General features: G+C 51.5%; 1 protein-coding gene across 1 annotated transcript in view; it reads right to left on the bottom strand.

The window, feature by feature from the left end:
• Positions 1 to 15,912, bottom strand: part of PHF2 (PHD finger protein 2) — a 109,289-nt gene extending 93,377 nt beyond the window's left edge. The window contains exon 1 of the mRNA XM_039475045.2: positions 15,688 to 15,912. Coding sequence (XP_039330979.1) covers positions 15,688 to 15,785 — 98 coding nt within the window. The 5' untranslated portion in view covers positions 15,786 to 15,912. The remainder of the gene's footprint in view (positions 1 to 15,687) is intronic.
• Between the last annotated feature and the right edge of the window lie 9,155 nt (positions 15,913 to 25,067).

A 25,067-nucleotide genomic window follows, 5' to 3' on the forward strand; every position in this document is an offset into this window, starting at 1 on the left:
ACAGACCAGGACAGCCGCGGAGCAACACCGCAGTGGCCTCGGATGAGAAATGAGCTTCATGCCAACCAAGGGAGGTGGGGGAGAGCAGGAGAAGCATGTTTGCTGGAGCCCCAGCGGTCGAGATTGAGGACCCAGGGTCACTGCAGAACCAAATCCATAGTGCACCACTGTGTGTGTGAGGAGAGGGAAAGGGGGTGGCTGTGGAAACAGGACACAACTCTGGAGCTGGAAGGGAGTTGGTTCCAGAGACAAGGACGTGGAAAGGCACGCATTCCCCTGCACTTCTTTCATACTCTCTCACTCTTTTGAAAATTTTTCTTACCATGTGCTAATTTTGTTTGCAAAATAAATTCAATCAAAAAAATCCACAAGAAAAAAAAGCAAACAATCCCATCAAAAAGTGGGCAAAGGATATGAACAGACACTTTTCAAAAGATGATATTTATGCAGCCAACATACATATGAAAAAATGTTCATCATCACTGGTCATTAGAGACATGCAAATCAAAACCACATTGAGATACCATCTCACAGCAGTTAGAATGGCAATCATTAAAAAGTCAGGAGAGGCCGGAAGTGGTGGCTCACGCCTGTAATCCTAGCACTTTGGGAGTCCGAGGTGGGTGGATCACCTGAGATCAGGAGTTCAAGACCAGCCTGGCCATCATGGTGAAACCCCATCTGAAAAAAAAAAAAAAAAAAAAAAAATCAGGAGACAACAGATGCTAGAATGTGAGGAAATTGGAACGCTTTTACACTGTTGGTGGGAGTGTAAATTAGTTCAACCATTGTGGAAGACAGTGTGGCAACTCCTCAAGGATCTAGAACCAGAAATCCCATTTGACCCAGCAATCCCATTACTGGATATATACCCAAAGGATTATAAATCGTCCTATTATAAAGACACATGCAAACGTATGTTCATTGCAGCACTGTTTACAATAGCAAAGACTTGGAACTAACCTAAATGCCCATCAAGGATAGATTGGCTAAAGAAAATGTGGCACATATACACCATGGAGTACTATGCAGCCATAAAAAAGGATGATTTCATGTCCTTCATAGCGACATGGATGAATCTGGAAATCATCATTCTCAGCAAACTGACACAAGAACAGAAAACCAAACACCACATGTTCCCACTCATGAGTGGGTGTTGAACAATGAGAACACATGGACACAGGGAGGGGAGCATCACACACTGGGGTCTTTTGGGGCATGGGAGGATAGCAGAGTAACAGCAGCAGGTGAGGAAATTGGGGAGAGATAACATTAGGAGAAATACCTAATGTAGATGGAGGCAGCAAACCACCATGGCATGGGTATACCTACGTAACAATCCTGCAAGACCTGCATATGTACCCCAGAACTTAAAGTATGATAAAAAATACAGATAGATAGACAGATACACATACACATACATAGTTGGAGAAATAAACATTTAGACAGGTAGGAAAACAGACTGAAGTTTTAAATTATATTTTTAACAGTCATTCTAAAAGAATTATTTATCATTATACATTTGTATGACTGTTACAAGTTGAAATAAAAAACATGGAAGTATGCTTTTAATTGACCAGTGTTATAGAGACAGTGAACTAAATAATTTTATGCAGACGAAGTCACTAATAATTTGAGCACAGAGTGTTCTACATTACCTATATTTACTCTATTTACTTTTTAATTCTTGTAACAGCCCCATGAACTATCTACTGTTATTCTCATCATTCCCATCTGGCAGGTGAGGAAGCTGAGGTCTAGAGAAGCTCATCAGTTGGACTAAAGGCACACAGTCAGTAAGTAAGTGGTAGAGCTGAGGTTTGAACCCTGGCCCTCTGGTGTTACGTTTCCAAACAACTGCTCATTACTGGTATCTTATTGTGATCATTTTGGAAAACACTACTTATTTATTTGAAATGTATTAATAATCTTTATTCATTTACAAGTTTAGTAAAGAAAAAATTACTATATATTCAAACAAGACATGTAAGTTTCTCATTTATCATCTGCAATTCCTGTTTCTCTATGCTTTGGGAAATGAAAAGCTGTAATACCACCAAAAAAGTTAAATGAATAAATGCAGCTGATGTTTTAGCAAACTAAATAAATGTAAGAAAAGACAAGTGGGTCACTGAGTTCAATTTTCCAGGTGACAAAGGCACAATGCATTCAGCAGGTTAGTCATTTCTTGCCCTCAACCGGGTACAACTATGTCCCGCAGGAGGTAGCTGCCAATTTCTGGAGACACTTTGGGTTGTCACAACTGTGGGCAGGGGATGGGCAGCAAGGTGCTCCTGGCATCTGGTGGCTGGAGACCAGGACTCAACATTTGCAGTGAGTGCATGGAAAAGCCCCCACACAAAGAATTCTCCAGCCCAGACGTCAGCAGAGCAGAGGCTGAGAAACCCTGCCCACCATACACACAGTTTCCCTAGACAGTGTCTGCTATGAGGCTAGTTTCAATTATTAGAAAGGTTTCCCTCAAACTGAACCCAAATTCTGCCTGCATAAAGCTTCCTGCTCCAAACTCTCACTGAGCACTTGGTTCCTTCCCAGCACTGTTCTTGGGACAGCTGTTTTGTAGAAGGAATTAGAGAAAGAGACATATCAGGACATGACTAAGGCTCAAAGTTCCCAGCCCTCGGGGTGCCAGGGAAGACAGCTTCACCTTCCTGTTGCCTCCAAGATTCCCCTCTTCTTCACTCGACGGAGTGAAGGATGGCCCTTCAAGTGGCCAAAGGGACTTCCCTCAACATAAATACCATCAGGTCACTCCTGGTATTGCCTTCAGGGCCACGAACAAAGGTTTCATGAAGTGTTTTTTGTTTTGTTTTGTTTTGTTTTGTTTTGTTTTGTTTTGTTTTTTGAGACAGAGTCTTGCTCTGTTGCTCAGGATGGAGTGCAGCGGCGTGGTCTTGGCACACTGCAACCTCTGCCTCCTGGGTTCAAGCGATGCTCCTGCCTCAACCTCCCAGGCAGCTGGGATTACAGGTACCTGCCATCACACCGGGTTAATTTTTTATATTTTTAGAAGAGACAGGGTTTCACTATGTTGGCCAGGCTGGTCTCGAACTCCTCACCTCATGATCCACCCACCTCGGCCTCCCAAAGTGCTAGGATTACAGGCATGAGCCACCACACCCAGCCCACAAGGTGTTTTTTGCCGGGGCAGAGAGTGGGGGGACGGAGGGAGGGGGCCTCAGTAAGGCTGGGCTCATCCTCTGAGTTCCACAGACTCAGGTACAGGCTCCCTCCAGTTGTTCGCTCCGTAACCTCGAAAGGGAGTTATTCTCATTGGTGGCTTAACTCTGAGAAGGGCTGCGTCTGGCCTGAGGAATCATTTCTCACAGCCCCCAGGCTAGAATGGACTTCTCACTCTAAGTGACTCCAGAGCTCACCTGGAGCTGCCCCCCTCTACCCCCCAGTCCCCTGGTCCCCAACACAACTCCACCAGTCACAAAGACAAAACCATCTTTATCCAGATGTACACCTGCAACAGGAAGTGACCTGCCTGCCCAGATCCACACAGCGCAGAACACAGGCCCTGCCCCCAGAGCATCTGGTCGGGCACTCAGATAAACAGGTCCACAGAGCTGTGGTTCTGCCCCCAGCTGCTGCTCAGAGATGGGGAGAGATGTGCAGCAGCTGCCCAGACCTGCAGACACATGACTGTCCAGGCACCCAGCCCACTGTCGCAGGGGCCTGTAGGGAGGTGACTGTGCTTCCTGTTTACCTGCCCATCCCCACACATCCACCTCCTTCTCCAGGATCCAAGTCACTTGCCTACACAGTGGGCAGGTGGCACAGACAGCCAATGGCAGGGTCAAGGGCTACCCAGCACATAGGGGGCCCATGCTGCCAGAGAGGGGACCAGTCTGTGAGGCCAACAGGGACAGATGGACACTAGGAGATCCAGAGGGCTGGCTATACAGACACAGTCTGGGATCATCAGAGTCACGTAACAACACTGTGTCTAGATAACCTCACCCAGGGCTCCTCCATCCCTTACCTGGAACTCCCCCATCACCCCTCACCTGGGCATCCTCCATCACCCCTCACCTGGGCATCCTCCATCATCCCTCACCCCGGGCTCCTCCATCATCCCTCACCCGGGGCTCCTCCATCATCCCTCACCCGGGGCTCCTCCATCATCCCTCACCCGGGGCTCCTCCATCATCCCTCACCCGCAGCTCCTCCATCCCTCACCTGGACATCCTCCATCATCCCTCACCCGGGCATCCTCCATCATCCCTCACCCAGGGCTCCTCCATCCCTCACCTGGAACTCCCCCATCATCCCTCACCTGGGCATCCTCCATCACCCCTCACCTGGGCATCCTCCATCATCCCTCACCCCGGGCTCCTCCATCATCCCTCACCCGGGGCTCCTCCATCCCTCACCTGGAACTCCCCCATCACCCCTCACCTGGGCATCCTCCATCACCCCTCACCCGGGCATCCTCCATCATCCCTCACCCGGGCATCCTCCATCATCCCTCACCCAGGGCTCCTCCATCCCTCACCTGGAACTCCCCCATCACCCCTCACCTGGGCATCCTCCATCACCCCTCACCTGGGCATCCTCCATCATCCCTCACCCCGGGCTCCTCCATCATCCCTCACCCGGGGCTCCTCCATCATCCCTCACCCGGGGTTCCTCCATCATCCCTCACCCGGGGCTCCTCCATCCCTCACCTGGGCATCCTCCATCATCCCTCACCCGGGCATCCTCCATCATCCCTCACCCGGGCATCCTCCATCATCCCTCACCCAGGGCTCCTCCATCCCTCACCTGGAACTCCCCCATCATCCCTCACCTGGGCATTCCCCATCATCCCTCACCCAGGGCTCCTCCATCATCCCTCACCTGGAACTCTCCATCATCCCTCACCCAGGGCTCCTCCATCATCCCTCACCCAGGGCTCCTCCATCATCCCTCACCTGGAACTCCTCCATCACCCCTCACCCAGGGCTCCTCCATCATCCCTCACCCGGGGCTCCTCCATCTCTCACCTGGAACTCCTCCATCATTCCTCACCTGGGGCTCCTCCATCCCTCACCCGGGGCTCCTCCATCATCCCTCACCCAGGGATCCTCAATCCCTCACCCGGGGCTCCTCCATCATCCCTCACCCAGGGATCCTCAATCCCTCACCTGGGGCTCCTCCATCATCCCTCACCCAGGGATCCTCCATCCCTCACCTGGGACTCCTCCATCACCCCTCACCCAGGGCTCCACCATCCTTCACCCAGGGCTCCTCCATCCCTCACCCGGGGCTCCTCCATCATCCCTCACCCAGGGATCCTCCATCCCTCACCTGGGACTCCTCCATCATCCCTCACCCAGGGCTCCTCCATTCCTCACCCGGGGCTCCTCCATCATCCCTCACCCAGGGATCCTCCATCCCTCACCTGGGACTCCTCCATCATCCCTTACTCCAGAGTCCTACATCCGCTCACCCAGGGCTTCTCTGTCCCTCACCCAGGGCTCTGCTAGCCCCTTAACGGTCTCTGGCCTCTCTCCATCTTGCCCTATACTCCATGCCTCCTACAGAACTCTGAGAACAAACTTTATAGACTGCAAACTAAAGAATGCTGTGTTTTAGGCCAGGTGCAGTGGCTCAAGCCTGTAATCCCAGCACTTTGGGAGGCCGAGGCGGGTGGATCATGAGGTCAAGAGATCGAGACCATCCTGGTCAACATGGTGAAACCCTGTCTCTACTAAAAATACAAAAAATTAGCTGGGCATGGTGGTGCACGCCTGTAATCCCAGCTACTCAGGAGGCTGAGGCAGGAGAATTGCCTGAACCCAGGAGGCGGAGGTTGCGGTGAGCCGAGATCGCGCCATTGCACTCCAGCCTGGGTAACAGGAGTGAAACTGTCTCGAAAAAAAAAAAAGAATGCTGTGTTTTGTCCTCATCTTCCTGTACTGGGGCCAAAATGTGAACTCCCACCCACGGCCTACGGGCCAAGGCGCCTCCCTAACCACATCTCCCCTCAGCTGGGGGCCAGCCACATGCTGCCCCTCACCCCACACAGCGCAGTTTGTTGTCACCCCAATCTGCTCTGACAGAGACTCACAGGTGGTTGGTGATGAGGGCCATGTCACCCCAACCTTGTCCCCCAGCACTAGCTGCCGGGGCCCTCCAGTCTTCCACACTGCTGCCCGTGCCAAGAACAGAGCCTGGCCCCTACATAATGCTCAGGAAATGTCACCAGCTAGACGAACTGACTGATGAACGTTCTCGCTGATGAACAAGGAGCCAAGGCCAGGCATGACTCCTGGTGCAGCACATGAAGGATGCTGAGGCCCTTTTGAGACTCAGGATTCCTCATGTGTGACACACAGAGTCACCAAGCACAGCCAAGAGTGGCATAAAAGCCTCACAGACTGTTCCCATCCATCCTGCACTTTGGCTGGCATGGAAGGAGTGGGAGCTGCTGGCCCTCCCCCAGCTGGCTTCTCCTGAGTAGCCCCTCCGTCCAAAGCACACCAGAGAGCTGCTGCAAGGAACAGAGTGGCATCCAGAAGTGCCTAGTGCTGGGTGCGAACAGCGGAGGAAACCCCACCCCACCTGCGCTGCTTCTGCACACCTCTGCTATGTGCTGCTGGGCAGCAGTGGCCACAGTGCCTCCCAGTTCCAGGAAGAGATTCCACAAGCACCATGGGCAACTAATCCTCATATTTGGCTGACTCCAGAAAGAGGAGGTTTAGTGAGATTTCATCCTGCTTCCCACTTGAGCCTGTGTGTGCTGTTTCATGTGGGGCCGTGGGTTCTTCCCTCTCCCTGGGGTTCAGCGAGTCCTCTCAAAGCCCCGCCTCACCCCTCCCCCAGACAATGTGCATCTGAGAGGAAGACTAGCTAAGACTGCAGTTTCTATACTGTTCCAGGATGCCAAATGTCTCAGGACTCCAGGCCTCAGCCTCTCCTTCAGGGAAATGGGCCTGAACCCCTAAAGTCTACACCATTGCTCCAGCAAAAGCAGGTCAGCACAGGAGGCTGGTGAGGTGGGACCAGGCAAGGAGGGCCTTGTGCCCCAGTTGACACTGCCTTGCCACCAGTCCTGGTGTTCCTGGTAAGTGCTTCCTGACTACTCTTCCCGCTGGCCCAAGCTTTCCCAGAGATTCACAAACAGAATGTGCCTTGATGGGGTTTTATAAGGGGAAGGGTAAAATAAGAGACAAAATCACAAAGCTACAAGAAGATTTTAGTGATCTGGAATTGTGTGGTGAAGGTGCTGGGGTTCGGGTTCAGTGCCTGAGTCTGGCAGCCCCAGGGGTGGGTGTATCAGTCCTCAGGTCAGATCCTGGTCGCAGAGCACTCTCCAAGGCCAATCAGATCCTCATGTTTATCCAATACTGTGGCCTTGTGCCCAGTCCATGGCATGTCGGGAATAAGAATGAACAAGGGCTTTACACGTGCTCTCCACCTGAGCGGAACCATCCACTCGATGCATGGAGATCAATGGGGCCATGTGCTGCTCACACAGAGGGAGGCTGGCACTGCTCCATAACTAGGCATGCTGTCCCCACTCCAGGAATACAGAACCCTGGATTTGCCCCACCAAAGTATCCTCAGCAGTGAAGCATGCAGCCAAAAAGACTGCCCTGGGGGGAGGATGACGGTCAGGGAAAGGAGATGGAGATCCACATGAGAGAACCCCATATACAATATGAGAGAAGTCCTACACATGTACGGAAAATGCCTAGCTCAGTATCTGACACAGAGGCTCAAAAATAACAGTTAAAAAAGAAGATAGCAACCCTCCTTCACAGGTATGCAGGTACACCCTGGGCACACAGCAGCACATGCATGAACACGGAGAGCATGGCAGGGGTGGGCAGCACCCTGCACATGTGCGGTTCTGGGAATTCAGTCAGCACACATTAAAAGATGATTATTAAAAAAGATTTAAAAACCATCAATGAACAATCTAAAAAAGAAATTAAGAAAATAATACCACTTACCATGGTGTCTAAAAGAGTAAAACATCTAGGAATCAATGCAACTGAGAAGGTGAAAGACTTCTAAACCAAAAAGTATGAAACACTGCTGAAAGAAATTAAAGAAGACACAAATAAGTGGAGAGGTATCCCATGTTCATGGATCAAAAGACTTAATACTATTAAGATGACAAAACAATCTGCAGACTGAACACAATCCCTATTAAAATTCCACCAGCACTTTTTTGCAGAAATGGTAAAGCCAATCCTCAAATTCATATGTAATGCAAGGAACCCAAAATAGCCAAAACAATACAAAGTCAGATGACTCATACTTTCTGCTTTCAAAACTTACGACAACTTTGCAGTAATCAAAGCAGCGTGGTACTGGCATAAAGAGACACATATAGACCAAAGGAATAGAACTGAGAGTCCAGAAATAAACCCCTGTGTATATGATCAAATGATTTTTGGTCAAGGCACCAAGATCATTCAATGGAGAAAGAATGGTCATCAACAAATGATGCTGAGACAACTGGATATCCAGCTTCGAAAGAATAAAGTTGGACTCCTACCTTCCATCATTACAAAAATAAACAGAATAGGGATCAAAAACCTAAGATAAGAGCTAAAATGATAAAAACTCTTAAAGGAAGTTACAGGAGTAAACCTGTATAACCCTGGATCTCGCAATGGAATTTCAGATATGGTACCAAAAGCACAAGTAACAAAAGAAAAAAGAGCTAAACTAGACTTCATCAAAGTTAAAAACTTTAGTGCATCAGTAGTCATTATCAAGAAAGTGAAATGACAACCCACAGAACGGAAAAATTATTTGCAAATCATAAATCTGATCAGGATACAGCATCTAGACTATATAAAGAACTCTTACATTTCAAAACAAGCAATCCAATTTAAAAGTGGGCAAAGGCCAACAAGCACATGAAAGCTGTCCAACATCATGGGTCAGTAGAGAAATGCAAGTCAAAAACATAAGGAAATACTATTTTATACCCATCAGGATGGTTTCAATTAAAAAAAAAAAAGGAAAACAAGTGTTGGTGAGGATGTGGAGAAATTGGAACACTGCTGAGGAGAATTTAAAATAATGCAGCTCCTGTGTAAAACAGTTTGCCAGTTACTCAACAAGTTAAACACGGAATTACCATATGATCTAGCAATTCCATTCCCAAGTATATATCCAAAAAAACTGAAACAGGTGTTCAAACAAATATTTATATACAAATGTTTATAGCAGCACTATTTACAACAGCCATAGGTGGAAAAATCCCAAATGCCCATACACTGATGAATGGATACACTGTGGTCTATCCATACAATGGAATATTATTCAGCCATAAAAATTAATGAAACACTGACATGTGATACAATGTGGATGAACCTGAAAAACATTGTGCTAAGCAAAAGAAGCCAGACACAAAAGGCTACATATTGTATGATTCTATTTATATGAAATAGTAAATATCCAGAATAGACACACCAATAGAGTCAGAAAGCAGAGAGCTAGTTGTCAGGGGCTAGTGGGAGGAGGAAAGAGCAGGGACTACTTAGTGGATATGGGGTATACTTTAGGAGTGATGAAGATGTTTGGGAACTAGATAAAGGTGGTGGTTGCTCGACCACCTTTGATGGCACTATGATGGCATTGATGCCACTCAACTTCACACGCAAATGGTTAATTTTATGTTATATGAATTCACCGCCGTATTTTTAAAAAGGTGAAAGGCTGGTTTCCCCATGTGCACATTTCTAGCTAAATAATTTCAATAAAAGCAATCGTTCTGGCAATTAAGATGAGGCTCACAACAAATTGCTTCCTTCAAGACACACCGCCTTCGGAAAGCTCGACAGACAGGGACAGATATCACAAAGATTTTTCAGTTCCTAGGCTTTGAGATCCAAACCAGTCAGTGGCTTGAATTCTAAACCTGTTCACATGTTTTTCTGTGGGTGACCCAGCAGTATGGTGGCAGGGAGAGTCCAGGAGAAAAGTAAACAGGTCCTGCACCCTAAAGAGTGGACGCCAAGTCCCATTCTGGAGCCCACAGCTAGGGCCGCCCAACTGCGACCAAACCAAAAAGCTGAGACTCAAGGTTTGCAGAAGTTAGAGGGCAGAGAAGGAGAGATGCAGAGACGGAGGCACTCCAGCGAGAGACCCTGAGAGGCACCCGGCATACCCAGACCCAGGAGGGAGCTGCTGCAGTCAGCTGCTTGGACAGTGAAGCACCTCCCATCCCCTAGCTCGGTATGTGGCCTTCCTCTGTGACCACATTTCCGTCCATGTTACACTGCCGAAACCATGGACACGAGCAGTTATCAGCCCCTGTATTTGCTCAGGCCCTTGAGCCAGAATAACCTGAGCCAGGTGCCACCTCCTCACCTGCACCCTCTCGGAGGTGAGTGTGTCCACCTGCTGCGGCTCAGAGTGCACCTGATGAAGCCAGAGCCCTGCGTGTGACAGAGCCCCCGCTGCTTCTGTGTCCATGCCGGGAATGCGGGTGACAGGATGACCCACGCTATCTGCCTCTCACAGTCAACGTGGGAACCAAACATGACGAATGAAAAATAACCCCTGGGGCATTCAACCCCGACTGAACGTTACCTTCCACAGCACAATCAGATCCACCTGTTATTTTAAAAAAAACAAGAGATGGACTTTGTTTTACCCACACCCTGAATTTCAAAAGTAATATTCTCCCAGAGAAGGGTGTCACGGAACACTATTTTCTGGCCCACGCTTGCTCCCACCAGAAAAACTCAACTCTTTTAGAAGAACCTGGCACGTGTCGAGGTACCACAAGGATGGCCAAAAAAGAGGGTGTCTGGGGGTGGCAGGGTCCACCCAAAACTCTGCCCAGACTTTAGAGCATCTGTGACCACACCGAGCCCAAGCAGCCCCAAACGAACGTGGGCTACGGTCCGGAGGGTCACACCAAGCACACTTCCAGCCAAATATTAAGTATGTTCAATAACAGCAAACATTCTGACAAATGAGATGAAGCTCCTTGCTTCCTTCAAGACCCACCTCCTTTGGAAAGCATCCACAGACAGCGACGTCTACTTTACCCTCTAAAAGCTGGCCTGATGTTGCTCCCCTCTCCTCCAGAACTTTAAAAACACACAGGGGGAGAATTCCTTGCTTTCAAGTGATTAATCATTATTCCTACATCACAATGACGTCTCCCTGAGGCCCCTTCCCCCAGTACTCCAGCATGTGAGGCTCTAGGATTTAACTCTCAGCTCTGATCACCCAGATGTGACCCACGGCGGGGCCTCCTTCCCTCTCACACACACACTCCACCGGCCAACAACAGAGCTGGCCTGCAGGGCACAGCCACAGTGTTCCCAGGTAGCCCCTGGATGTGGCTCTGCTCCAAGGAACTTAAGGCTATGTGGGTACAATGAGAGCCCAGAAAGGCCAACCCAAAGGAGCTGGACACAGAGGCAGGGGCCTGAGGAGGAGGACAGGCCAAGCCCAGACAGACGGACACACAGGAATTGTAGGGAGCCGCGCCACGCAATCTGTCCCCTCTACCTTCTGAGCACTTCCAGAATGTGACCCTTCTCCCCATCCCAGTCCCAATCCCCTCCCCCGGGTACAAGCCCTGTTGCCTCTCACCTGCAGGAGTCACCTCTTCACTGGCTCCCTGCCCCTAACTTCCCCCCCTACCTGTCCCCAAAGCAACATGGGGAACCCTGTCAAAACCTCAGTCCACTCCGGCCCCTCCTCTGCTGAGACACTCTCCCTCCAGGGTGGCTGCCACCTTTCTCAGAGGAGCTGCCTGGCTGCCCCCTGGGCCCTCACTGAACTCCACACAGAATACATGCCCAACAGATAGTTACTGAGGTATAAATGAAATGTCTGTCACTGAAGTGACTTGAACAGCTTTCAGTTTCTTTCAAGTCAGTTTTACTGATTACACCTCCAAAAACCCTTCCAGTCCAATAGAACAAGCAGCTGAAAGAGGGCCAGAACGCTACAGGTTAAGGATGTTTGAAACTTTAACAGAAGCATTCTTACTTCCCAGGGATTGAAATTATTCAAAGCAAGTTGGTGACAAACTGAAATGCCAGGTCATCCACCATAGGGCTGCAGGGAGGGGTGGAGGGCATGGGGTCTGGTCTCCATTCTCCAGTTAGAAGACACAGGCACAAGGGACCACAGTGCGTGGCCGAGAGGCTTTGCGCAAGAGTGGGATCCCTGAGAGGAGAGGAGAGGTGCTCCTGAGTGCCTGTGCCAAACCAAACGAGGCATACAAGACACCTCCAAAGGCAACCGGCCTCCAGCTGCCTCCTGCCAGGACCTGCCACAAAATCCATCCCTCCCAGGACAAAGCTCGCGTTCTGGGACAGCACGCCAGCCGGTGCCAGTGAAGAAAGGCTGGGCTGATGAGGATCTCCGGCCCCAGGAACGATGAGCCGTCAAGATGGAGCTGGACGAGGAATCTGGCAAAGGCTTGGTGAAGGGACAGCTCAAGCATGGCACACACATCCCAGGGACAGCAGGGAGCCTGAAAGGAGGGCCTGTTTCCCTCACCCCCACTCGACACTGCCCCTCCTGGGAATGCAGGATGCATGACCCCAAGGACAGAACACAACGCTCCTCCCTCCCCCATGGTGAACACTCTTCCACCCAGGCCAGCGGGCAGTCCCACCCGCCACGGCTACAACACTGGGACGGGTGCTCAGAGTCCCTGAAGAGGGGCCCTCGAAGCAAGCTCTGGCCCCACAAACGGCCAAAGCTCTATCCCAAACAAGTTCTCGGCTGCCGCCAAAGCTGCCAACAGCAAAGACGCGGCCGCCGTGAGTGTGAGTGACGGCTTAGAGACCCTCTCTCCAATTCTCCGCAAAACGGGGCTGGCTGGAGGAATGTGATGTGACCACAGGTGGGACAGAGAGGCTTTTTACTTTAACAGTTGTGTGTTTATTTTTATAGTTACTGTGTATGGTAAGTTACAGTAATGTTCTATTTCAGGGAATGACATGACGTTTCCTTTTAAAAGCAGCATTTTCAAGAGTGAGGAGACAGGAGGATTAAATGCAAGGTGGGATCCGGGAACAGAAAAATGACATTAAGCGGGGGACCCTGGTGAAATCCATCTGAATAAAGTCTGTAGTTGAGTTAACAGCCCGGCACCAGCGTTAACGCCTTCGTTCTGGTACTGGTCCCGCGGCTACGTAAGATGTTCACTGCAGGGAAAGCAGAGGCAAGGATACAGGGCAACTGCCATTTTTGGAACTCTTTGGTAAGTCTAAAGTCCTCTCAAGATAAAAAGTTTCAAAGTATTCAAACTTTTAAAAAGTGAGTTGAAATGTTAAATGGAGACAAATCACAGTACAGGTGGTACGAAGATCAGGGAAGAACCACTGGGGTCACAGGAGACGCCCTGGAGGTGGAGAAACCCAGGGGTCTGGTGACAGGTTCCTTTTACTGATGAGAAAGTGATGCTGAGAGACCAAGCAGCTCGCCCAGGGCTGTGAGAGCTGTACCAACCCCACAACCCCTGATGCCTGTCCCCCCCACCCCATCACATACCTGCCCAGAACACAGGGGTGGGGGAGGAGGCACACCCAGAGGCTTCCTCCCCTTAGGGGTCACTGTGGCAAATGACCCCGCCTCTGCTTGATAAGATACAGGAGAAAATGACTTTCGGGTCTGATGGGAAGCACAGCTCCTTTCAGACCCTACAGCCGCCACAAAGAGGTGAGAATAAATCTGTGCTGATCAACCGCCTGTGTTAGATTCAATCAGAGACCCCCAAGTATGAAAAAAGGAGATAAAGCCTCCCAAAATATCCCTCTTTTGGGGATTTTTGCATGGGCCAATACAGCAAATGACATCAACCAGCTTTCGGACCAGCTCTCAGGCCAGCTCTCAGCCCCTATCGCCTGCCTGCCCCTCATTCCTGGAGTTTTTCCCTTGGCCTCAAAGTCTAGTTCAGAACTAACCTTCCCTTCCCAGAGGGTCCCCTGAGCAGTGAGACAAAGGTTTTCTCCATCCCCCTCACTCTCCCCAGTCTGGGCCCCAAGTGTGGGCAGCAGCCAGGAGCTGACACAGGTGCCCAGAGGGTTCTGCAGCGGGGTGACTGCTCGCCAGGTCAGGGCCCCGGTGGCGATGGGGGAGAAGGGACAGGCCCCACCACTTTCAGAGCCAACTGCTCAGCATCTTTGGATCTGAAGAGCCTCAGACGTTCTCACCCACTTTGGTCCGGCTGTGAACTTTTCCTTGCTGGCTGCCAGTTGAGGGTGTGCACAGCATGCCCTGTTCTGGGCAGAGTGGTGTTCCCACTCAGCCTCCCCTTCTCTGAGGGTCTTCCATAGCCCCGGGCATACCAGGAAAGCAGCCCAGATTTCCGTGGGCATCCTCACCCCACAGTCCCAGGCCCTTCTTACAGCATGGAGGTGGGACTCAGGCCTGGGGCTGACAGACATATCAGGCCCTGTCACATCCCAGGCACCCGGGGCCACCACATGCAAACTGGCAGGACGGGACTCCGGGCCACAACCCACTCCTAAGGGCCACTGACCAGTCTCGAAGACCCAGGCTTAAAACCAGCAGGAGGGTCTCCTTTCCGGAAGGAGAATCCTGGACCACCCACCACCACACACCCCTCTCTTCCCCCAGGCTGCTCCTGGTGGTTTGGGACTGGAGCCCCAGAGGGCATACAGCCCTGGCCAGCCCCGGTCCAAACACATCCCACAGGCAAAGTCAGATGCAAGAGAACCTGTTGGAGCAGTTTGGGCATGACTATCACCTCCTCTTCCTCCTCCTCCATTTACTTCTTGGTGGAAAAGGACCTATCTTCGGCACAGGGCCAGGTCATGGCCATCAGCTCAGTAACGGCCAAGAGGGCGGGGGTTTTCAGTGTCTCCAAGAGTGACCTCCTTCCCCGCTCCCCATCTTCCTTAGAGAGCATAAGATCATGTCAAAACCGGGGTGTTCCTGCCAGGAACGGAGAGGAGGGAAACGGGGAAAGCCGAAGGCCGAGGAGGAGGCGGCAAACCCATAACAACCCCCTTTACCCAACTCACAGACACTATTCTGTCACCACACTCCCGCCCCGGGACCCGCAGGCCTGCCAGGTCCAGGTGCTCCGCGGGGGTCCGGGAGGGGTCCTGCCTTCCGGGACAAGGTCCGGGGGAGCTCGCAGGCCACGGCGGAGGGTGGGCGCGCCGGCTACCACCTCGCCGGAGCCCGCACGGCCGTCCCAGCCCTGCCGGAGTCGGAGCCCGCCACTCGCGCCTCTCCCGGGACCCGCACCGGGCTGCGCGCCCGCTTCTCCCGGCCCGGCCAGCCCCGAGCCCGCGCGGGGAAAGTTCCTGCAACTTCGCAGGGGGGAGGCGGCGGGGGCTCCAGGCCTGGGCCTCCCTCCGGATGCCCGGCCTCTGCGGCCGCCGCGACCCCGCTGACAGGCGGCCCGGCCCGGGCCTGGAGCCCCAACTTCCCCGCGCCCCGAGCCCCGAGCCCACCTTCCGGCCCGCGGGCCTCGCTTTGTGCGCGGCGGCCAGGGGCGCCCAGCGCGGGCCCCGTGCTTGGCGCCCCCGCCCTGGGCACAAAAGGGCGCGCGGCCCGGCCCGGCCCAGCCCCGACCTGGGCGCCCGGAATGCGGCGGCGGCGGCGGCCCGTCCCCGAGCCGGGCCTGCGAGCGCGCAGCCGGGGGCGCGGGGCTCGGTCGGGCGGGGTGGCCGGGCTGGCCGGGCCGAGCGGCCGCCGCGCGCTCACCTGCCGTGGAACCAGTCCTTGCAGGCGTCGCACTCGATCATGAAGCGGGTAACGTCGTAGGGGAGCCGGCAGACGCAGTACACGGGCACAGTCGCCATGTTGCCGCGCCGCGCCGCCGCTCGGCCCCGCCGCTGCGCTGCCCGGGTCGGTCCGGGCCGGGCCGGGGGCCGGGCCGCGCGGGGGCGGCGGGGGCGGCGGGGCGCAGGCGGCGCCGCGGCCGGGAGGGGACGGGGACGGGGGCGCACGACAGCCCCCGCGCGCGCTCCCGGCCGGGCGCGTCCACACAATGCCGGGCGCGCTGGCTGGAGGGGCCGCGCCGGGAGCCGCCCGCCGGCCCGCGGGGCTCAGGGCGCGACTGGGCGCGGGGGACGGGCCGCGCGCGGGACACAAAAGGGAATGGACGCGCGGGGGCGGCGGGCGGAGAGCCGCGGCCCCACCGAAGGGACCCCCGGCCGCCGAGCGGCCTCTACGTCAGCGCCCCGGGTGGCGCCGCCTCCGCCCGCCGGCCTGGGCCGCCGCTCCCGCCGCCGGGAAGGCGGGCTGGGGAACCCTGCGGGGGAGAAGGTGGGTTGGGGGACCCCACCAGGGGAAAAGGCGGGCGGAGGGACCCCGCCGGAGGAGATGGCGGGTGGGGGGACCCCGAAGGTGGAATATAGTCCGAGGAGGGCCCCAAGGCTGAAGGTAGACCCAGGGGTCCGCGGGCGCGGAGGTGAGCGGGGGGAGCCCTGAGGGTGAAAGTGGGGTAGGACCCCGGGGAGCAGGTGGGCGGGGTCCCGGGGAGACGATGAGCCGGGGGAACCCGAGCAAGACTGGCGGGGAGACCCGGGGTGCGGGAGCGCAGCCTGCAGGGACGCCTTCCTGGTCCACAAGGCCGCCCGGCAGACACTTGGCCCTAACTTTCTTCTGACCCCACCACGGTGTGCGTGTTCCTCCTCCTCGGCCGCGCGGCCTCCTTCCCAGGCCCGTTTCCCACCGAGTTTCTGGCGGGGACCCCGCTTCCCCTTTCCCCTCATTCCCGGCTGGGGACCGCCGCCTCCCTCAAAGGCTCCCGCCCGCGGACTTCCCTGATGCTCAGCCCCAGGGGAAGAGGACAGAAGCCGGGGCCGGGACTGCGCTGGCATGGGCGGGTTAGCTCTGTCACCAGAGAACTCCCTGGCATTTGAGCCCCCAGGCCCGTGACCTAAGAGGCGGAGAGGACGGGAAACCGGGCCGCTGTGTCCAGGGAGCTGAGCCCCCCCGGCGGGGAGGAGAAGCGGAGGTGCGCGCGGAGGAGTCACTTGCACGCCTTCTGGAGGAGGCTTCCTGCCCCGCTAGTCTCCGCATCCTTGGGGCATCCGTGCTGGGCGCGGGCCACATCCCTGCCCGCCTTTCCTCCCTCAGCAAAATCCGCATCATGCTGGGAAATGCGGGCCATGTCTGAGAGGACTTCCAGAATCTCGGGACAGGAAACCTGGCCCAGTCTCCTAGCAGCATCGGTGACAAGGCTCCTTAGACCCTCGGCCCCCTGCAGCTGCCCAGGCGCCGTTCACTCCAAGGCAGGCTGCTCACTTAAGGTCCCTCCTCCTTCTGAGCCAAAATCTACCCTCAGAGTCGGCCACCAACCCCCAACAGGTGACCCCGTGGATACAGACTCAGGGCGCTTCCCAAAGCACTAGGCACTGGGGAAGTGCGTTGGGGGAGAAGCAGCTGGCCATGGAGGGACAGGAAGGAGCGGGAGAACCCGAGCTCCCACACCTCTGGGTCGTCCAGGATGGCCTGCAATAGGCCTTCCTACCTGAATGCCGCTTGTCACTGGTTCCCTTACTCCTGGGTGAAAGCCTGGGTGTTTTGGGTTTGTTTGCTTTTTTTTTTTAACATACTAAAGTTCTGGGACAGGAGTAATGCTTAAACTGCTGTCTGCTGTTATGCAGATAGAATGCTCTGCCTTAAGGTTGTGAGCCCAAAAGGAGGGTTTTGGGTGAGTGGTGCCCACTTCCCTGATGGACACACTCTCCCTCGCTCTTACAGCAGTACTAAAGCAGTCAGGGAGCCGTGCCCAAATGAAGCTGGACACTTCTGGAGGCTGCTGTGGCGCAAGGGAAGCTGCCCTGACTGTGGGCAGCCCCGGCCCCCCATCCCTGAACACTTCTATTAGCCTGTTTACAAATAATGACAGTAGTTAGCCAACATTTAGCAAATGCTTTTACCAGGACAGTGCCCTGGGCTCAATTCCTCACGAGGTTTTACCAGTACCCAACCAGGTATCTGTAAGCACTTACCAAATTCCTGGGTCATGATGGCTATGACTACATACTCAGGACTCTCCTTTGGTGCCTTGAAATATTGGTATTGGTGCCATTTCACAGAAGTGAAAACTGAGGCACTAAGCAATTAAACACCCAGCCAGACAGAGGATGTCAGCTGCCTGGTGAGAGGGGAGAGAGCCAGAGCCAGCAGGTCTCCAAGTCCTGGGCCTGTGCTCCCGCCCTGCATCCACCCCACAGGATTCCAGAATCTCGGGACAGGAAACCTGGCCCAGTCTCCTAGCAGCCCGGCCTCTCTCCTGAGTCATTCAGGGGTGTCCACTCCCAACCCCCTCCCAACCCTGCCCTCCAGATGGTCTCCTGTGCCTACCTACACCTCCTGTGCTGTCCACCACATACATTCCTCTTGTTCAAAGCCCTTCCATGGCTGCCTGTTGTCTGTGGGATAAAACAAATATCACTGCAAGCCCATAAGCTCCCTCTCTTTGGCTTCTTCCTATAGCTTCTCCTTTCTTTTCTTCATCTCCTTCAGGACGTGCACCACCCGACTCCTCCCTCCTTCCCTCCTTCTCTCTCACTCCTATACCAAAGTATTTATTGAGCATCTACTGTGTGCCAAGCAGTGTTGTAGATACTGAGGACTCGGGAGAGTCTCAGCTCTGTTGGAGTTCACGCTGGAGTAAAAGGAAACAGTCAGTACATACATCACTGCATTCAAGGTGATTGGGTAGAAAGAAGGGCGCTGGCTAGAGGGATGCTTCCCTGAGAAGGTGAGCTGGGGGCAAAGGCCAGAACAGGACCACTCAGAGAGGGCAGGGAGCACAGGGAACTCACTCTTGCCCGGAAAGGCCCCAGAGAGGAGGAGGGCAGTGGCCTTGGAAGTTCGGGCAGCGTCTTGCTGCCCCTCACACCTCATTAGCTTTGGCCCCAAACTCGATGGCCTCCTCTGCTGATTCGATGCCTGCTCACCACACCCTCCCTGTTGCCCAGAGCTCAGCTGCAGTTCGGCGCTCAGGAGGCGATGCCAGTTTCAAGAGGTCCCCACCCACAACCTCAGTCAGGCTGGCATTGTGCAGGTGCAGCGTGGGTGGGCTCACCAGCTCCGGGGCCTGCACTGCACCTGCAGCCTGGTGCCACAGTGACAGTGTGGCTGCAAGATGGATGTGTTTTACTCCTTTTCCTACCCAGCCAGCCGCACAGCCCGCTCCAGGGCCTGTGGTTCACACATTTACTCAACATGTGTTGAGGGCAAATGCACGATTTTTGGTAAAATTGAGGTTAAATATACGTAATATAAAATCATTTTAACCATTTTTAACGCACAGTTTGGTGGTATGAGGTACATTCACACTGTTGTGCAACCACCACCATCCATCTGCAGAAATTTTTCCATGGTCTCTAGTGGAAACTGTCCCTTATAAAGACTAAGTCTCCCCTCCTCCAGCCCCTGGCAGCCACCATTCTGCTGTCTCTCTGAATTTGACTCCTCTAGGTATCTCATATAAGTGGAATCACACAGTATTTGTCCTTTTGTGTCTGGTTTATTTCACTTAACATACTGTCCTCAAGGTTCATCCCCATAAAGCATGGATTAAAAATTGCTTCCTTTTTAAGACTGAATAATATTTCATTGCATGTATGTACCACACTTTGTTTCTCCATTAATCTGCCAGTGGCTACTTGGGTGGCTTCCATCCTTTGGCTATGTGAATAATGCTGCTATGAACATCAGCATGCTAATAACTGTTGGAGGGCCAGGCATGGTGGCCCACACCTATAATCCCAGCACTTTGGGAGGCTGAGACAGGTAGATCACAAGGTCAGGAGTTCGAGACCAGCCTGGCCAAGATGGTGAAACCCTGTCTCTACTAAAAATACAAAAATTAGCCGGACACTGTGGCGGGCACCTGCAATCCCAGCTACTCGGGATGTATGATTTGGGAACATTTTCTCTCATTCCATAGATAGCCTTTTCACTCTGTTGATTGTGTCCTTTGCACAGAGTTTTAAATTTTGGTAAAGTCCACGTTATCTATTTTTTCTCTTGTTTGGCCTGTGTTTTTGGGTTCATATCCAAGTAATCATTGTCAATCCAATGTTATGAAGCATTTTCCCTGTGTTTTCTCTGTGAGTTTTGCAGTTTTAACATTTACATTTAGGTCTTTGATTTGTTTTGAGTTAATTTTTGTAAATAAGGTAAAGTAAGGACCTAATTTCATTGTTTTGTATGTGAATATCTTGTTTTCACAGCATCATGTTAGAAAGATTGTCCTTTTTCACACTGAATGGTCTTGGTCCCTTGTTGAAAATCATTTGATCATACATATTTGAGGGTTTATTTCTTGGCTCTCTTGTATTTTGTCTGTCTATGTGTCTGTCTTAATGTCAGTACCACACAGTTTTGATTACTGTAGCTTTATACTTAGTGTGAAATCAGGAAGTGTGAGATCTCCAACTTTGTTCTTTTGTTTTAAGACTATTTTGGCGACTTGGGGTCCCCTGAGATTCCACATGATTTTTAGAATGGATTTTTCCTTCAGAAAATTTATTTCTGCAAGAAAACATTGTTGGGATATTCATAAGGATTGCAGTAAATCTGCAGATTACTTTTAAGAGATTGACCTTTTAACAGTAAGTCTTATAATCCATAGACACAGGCAGTCTTTTCATTTATTTGTGTCTTTTTAAATTGCTTTCAGCAGTTTGGTAGTTTTCCGTTTTCAGTGTACAAGTTTTTTGTCTCCTTGGCTAAGTTTATTCCTATTTTATTCTTTTTGATGCTATTATAAATGGATTTTTTTCTCATAATTTCCTTTTTAGATTTTAGAGTCTTGCTCTGTCACCCAGGGTACAGTGCGGTGGTGTGATCTCGGCTCACTGCAACTTCCACTCCCCAGACTCAGGTGATTTTCCTGCCTCAGCTTCCTGAGTAGCTGGAATACAGCCATGAGTTACCACACCTGACTAATTTTTGTATTTTTAGTAGAGACAGGGTTTCACCATGTTGGCCAGGCTGGTCTTGAACTCCTGACCTCAGGTGATCTGCCTGCCTTGGCCTTTCAAAGTGCTAGGATTACAGGTGTGAGCCACCGGGCCTGGCTGTTTTAAGATTGTTCATTGTTAGTGTATGGAAACAAAACTAATTTTCATATGCTGATTTTATATCTTGCTCTTTGCTAAATTAATAGGTTTTGGGGTGGTTTTGTGTGCATGGACTCTTTAGGGTTCCTATATCTTGATGATCTTACATGATGATAGAAGATCATGTCATCTGTGAACAGATAATTTTACTTGTTTTCCAATTTGGATGCCTTTTTCTTTTTTCTTTTTCTTGTGTAATTGCTCTGGCTAGGACTTCCAGTACCATGTTAAATAGAAGTAATGAGAGTGGGCATCTTTGCCTTCTTCCTGATCTTACAGGAAATGTTTCAGCTTTTCACCATTGAGAAAGATTTTAGCTGTTGGCTTTTCACATATGGCCTCTACTATGTTGAGGAAATTTCCTTCTATTCCTAGTGCATTTAATTTTTTAATTAAGAAAGGGTGTTGGGCCAGGTGCAGTGGCTCACACCTGTAATCCTAGCACTTTGGGAGGCCAAGGCGGACGGATCACCTGAGGTTGGGAGTACAAGGCTAGCCTGACCAACATGGAGAAACCCTGTCTCTACTAAAAATACAAAAATTAGCTGGGGGCATGGTGGTACATGCCTGTAATCCCAGCTACTTGGGAAGCTGAGGCAGGAGAATCACCTGAACCCGGGAGGGAGAGGTTGTGGTGAACCCAGTTCCTGCCATTGCACTCCAGCCTAGGCAACAAGACTGAAACTCCATCTCAAAAAAATAAAAAATAAAAAGAAAAGGTGTTGAATTTTGTTAAATGCTTTTTCTGCATTAATTGAGATGACCATGTAGGTTTTTATTGCTCATTCTGTTAACATGTGTATTACACTGATTGATTTTTGGATATTGAACCATCCTTGCATTCTCAGAATTAAGTCTCACTTGGTCATGGCATATAATCCTTTTAATATGTTACTGAATTCAGTTTGCAAGGATTTTGTTGAAGATTTTGACATCAGTATTCATAAGGAATATTAATCTCTAGCTTTCTTCTAGTATCTTTGTCTAGCTTTGGTATTAGGGTAATGATGGCCTCATCGAAAAAGCTCGAAAGTATTTCCTCCTCTTCAATTTTCTGTAAGAATTTGAAAAGGACTGCTGTTAATTTTTCTTTAAATATTTGATACAATTCACCAGTGTAGCCGTCTGTTTCTGAGCTTTTCTTTGTTGTGAGGTTTTTGATTAGTGATCTAAGCTTCTTACTAGTTGTAGGTCTGTTGAGATTTTTTGTTTCTTTGTCATTCAGTATTGGTAAGTTTTGTATGTCTAGAAATTTGTCCATTTATTCTAGGTTATTTTGTTGGCACACAACTAAATGCAGGTTTCATAGAGCAAACAAGGCAGAAGCATTCCTACCTCCATAGATCCCACAGGCCACGGCAAGAGACAGGTAACTAATAATTGATGGGCAGGGAAGATGTTAGAAAGGAAATACTAGCTCAAGGCTGGATGTGAATTTGTGACGGATGAGTCGATTTGGTCAGTGCATAGAAAATTCAAAGACTGGGTCCCTTGTTGGAGTAGCTGGGGAAATTTTTTAAGCCATCTGGGCTTCTCTGACAGGTATGAAGGTGACCCTCTTTGACCAATCTCTAGGATGGTCCTGTGATGTTTGGATGCAGTGAGCTTGTGGACAAAAGTCTCTGAGCCAGGTGACCACATGATTTACTACTATCCAAAAGGGTGCTGTTAATAAAGCACCAGAACAGGGGCAAACTGAGGCTATCCTGGGCAAACTGGGACTGATGTGACCCTCCCTATAGCCCATACTAGCATCATTGAGTTTGTGGGGATGGACATGCAGATGCCAGGAGTAGGCATGGTTTCATGAGGTCAGGATGGGTCTGCACAGGTGCTTCCAGCTGTTTGCTTCCTGAACTGATGGAGCTTGCTGGGCACAGCAAGGGAAAAGGCCATCCTGGTCCGCCCAAGGTGCCTGGAATCTGCTTGGGTAGCTCCCATCTGCCTTCTAGATTGTTCTTGAGAGAGGCTTCCCTGACACCTTCCTCCCACCCTACCCATGTAAATTCTTCATTTTCTCTGCATTCGTCCTTCATAGAACTTACTACCACTGCTGTTGTATTTTCACTGTATTTTTTCTTGTGTGCATTTTCACATGGCTGTCCTTTCCAAACTCTGGTGAAGTCCCACACCCAGTTCAGCACAGGGCAAAGCATCTTAATGAAAAGCCTGTTGTGTCCCATCTGCAGGTCTTTGGGTCAACTTAGCCTGAGCTGTGTTAGCGCCAGCACTGGAGGCTTCCCTGGGTTACAGGGAGGAGTAGCAGCTAGCTTGGGGACCAGGGTGGGGAGGATGAGGGTAGGGCTGGCAGGGTGCTCAGCAGCAGGCTCTTGGCAAAAAGACCTTTGAACTGTCTACTCCACAGCATGGGGAGCTAAGTAGCAAAGGACTTTTGTCCAATGTATAGTGAGTGAGTAGGGGTATGGAGTTGGGGCTGACAAGAAATTAGTGCATTCTCAGAAAAACTGAAAGTAGAATAAAATCGAGAGAGTGATGAGCGTCACCCCTAAGGTTAGCATCCATCGTAAAATACCTGGCATTGTGCTGTCTGCCCCATGCAGTGCGGAGCTGGGCTCCCTCTGACCAGGCAGAAGGAATGCAGGGCAAGAAGGGGGTGTCCTGGGGGGCGGAGCAGCCTAGCACTACCTTGGTCCTTGTTGCTGATGATATAGAGGAAGATACAGACAGTGAATTGTTTCTTTCTCTCTTTTTTTTTGAATCGGAGTTTCGCTCTTGTTGCCCAGGCTGGAGTGCAATGGCACAATCTCAGCTCACTGCAACCTCTGCCTCCCGGGTTCAAGTGATTCTCTTGCCTCAGCCTCCCGAGTAGCTGGAATTACAGGGATACACCACCATGCCCAGATATTTTTTTGTATTTTTAGTAGAGACGGGGTTTCTCTATATTGGTCAGGCTGATCTCGAACTTCCGACCTCACGTGATCTGCCTGCCTTGGCCTCCCAAAGTGCTGGGATTACAGGCTTGAGCCACCGTGCCCAGCCAGTGAATTATTTCTTCAAATTCTTGCCTTTGGCCTGATTGTTTGGGAGATCGTGAAACAGCCAAGAGAGACATTAGAAGTGCCCTGTCAATTGACAAATGAAGACATTATGGGAAAATTAAATGTAAGAGGGGAAATGTTCATCCTCACTAGAAATCAAAGTCACACAAATAACCCATTTTTAACCTGTCAAATTGGCAAACACCAGTGCCTTGACTGTGCCCAGCATCTGGGCTGGTATAAACAGCTCCTGGACCCCGGATACCAAGCCACGTTTTGGGGCTAAATTGGCACGAGCACCGTAAGACTCCGTTCCCTCACCCTTCCCCACTAGGAGATCCTTTTGGTGAAATGCTAACCAGGAATAATGACAGAGGTCCTCACAAGACTCACCTACAGGGTCGCGTGGACATCTGGAGCCCAACTTGGGCATCCAAGCACAATCCAGCCTGCCTCAAAGCCTTCAACAGACCACAGCACTGGGGGACACAGCAAGCCCTGTCCTCAGGGTGGCCATCGGCTTCTCCGCCCTCCGTGGATTCCTCTAGGCTGGGTGCTCTATCAGCTGCTCCTGGCCCAGACCTGTATTCCGAGACGCGTTCCAGTCATGGCTGCATCACCCGCCCATGCCACCCATCTCCCCGTCATCTTTTTCTCATTTTCTTGTTTGAAATATTATTTGTACACATGTATGTTATCCTTCTACTCAAAGGTAAATGCAAGAAAGGCAGGGGTCTTGACATCTTCTGTCCCATGGGGCCTAGGGCTGGGCCTGACACGGACTCTTCCCTAAGAGCTTCCTGAACAGTGGGGAAAGACAATACGTTTTGATGCAGCCCCACCGTGGAGTCTGCGGGACTATGGCAGGCTATGGAATGGCAGGGAAAGGCAATCATCAAATGATGCTAAGTGGCGAAAATGTTAAAAAATATTAACAACATGATTATTTTTGTCTATGAAAAAAATACATTGCATAGGAGAGAGACGAAATGTTAAA

The sequence above is a fragment of the Saimiri boliviensis genome, chromosome 2, assembly GCF_048565385.1.
Source record: "Saimiri boliviensis isolate mSaiBol1 chromosome 2, mSaiBol1.pri, whole genome shotgun sequence".
Lineage (NCBI taxonomy): Eukaryota > Metazoa > Chordata > Mammalia > Primates > Cebidae > Saimiri > Saimiri boliviensis.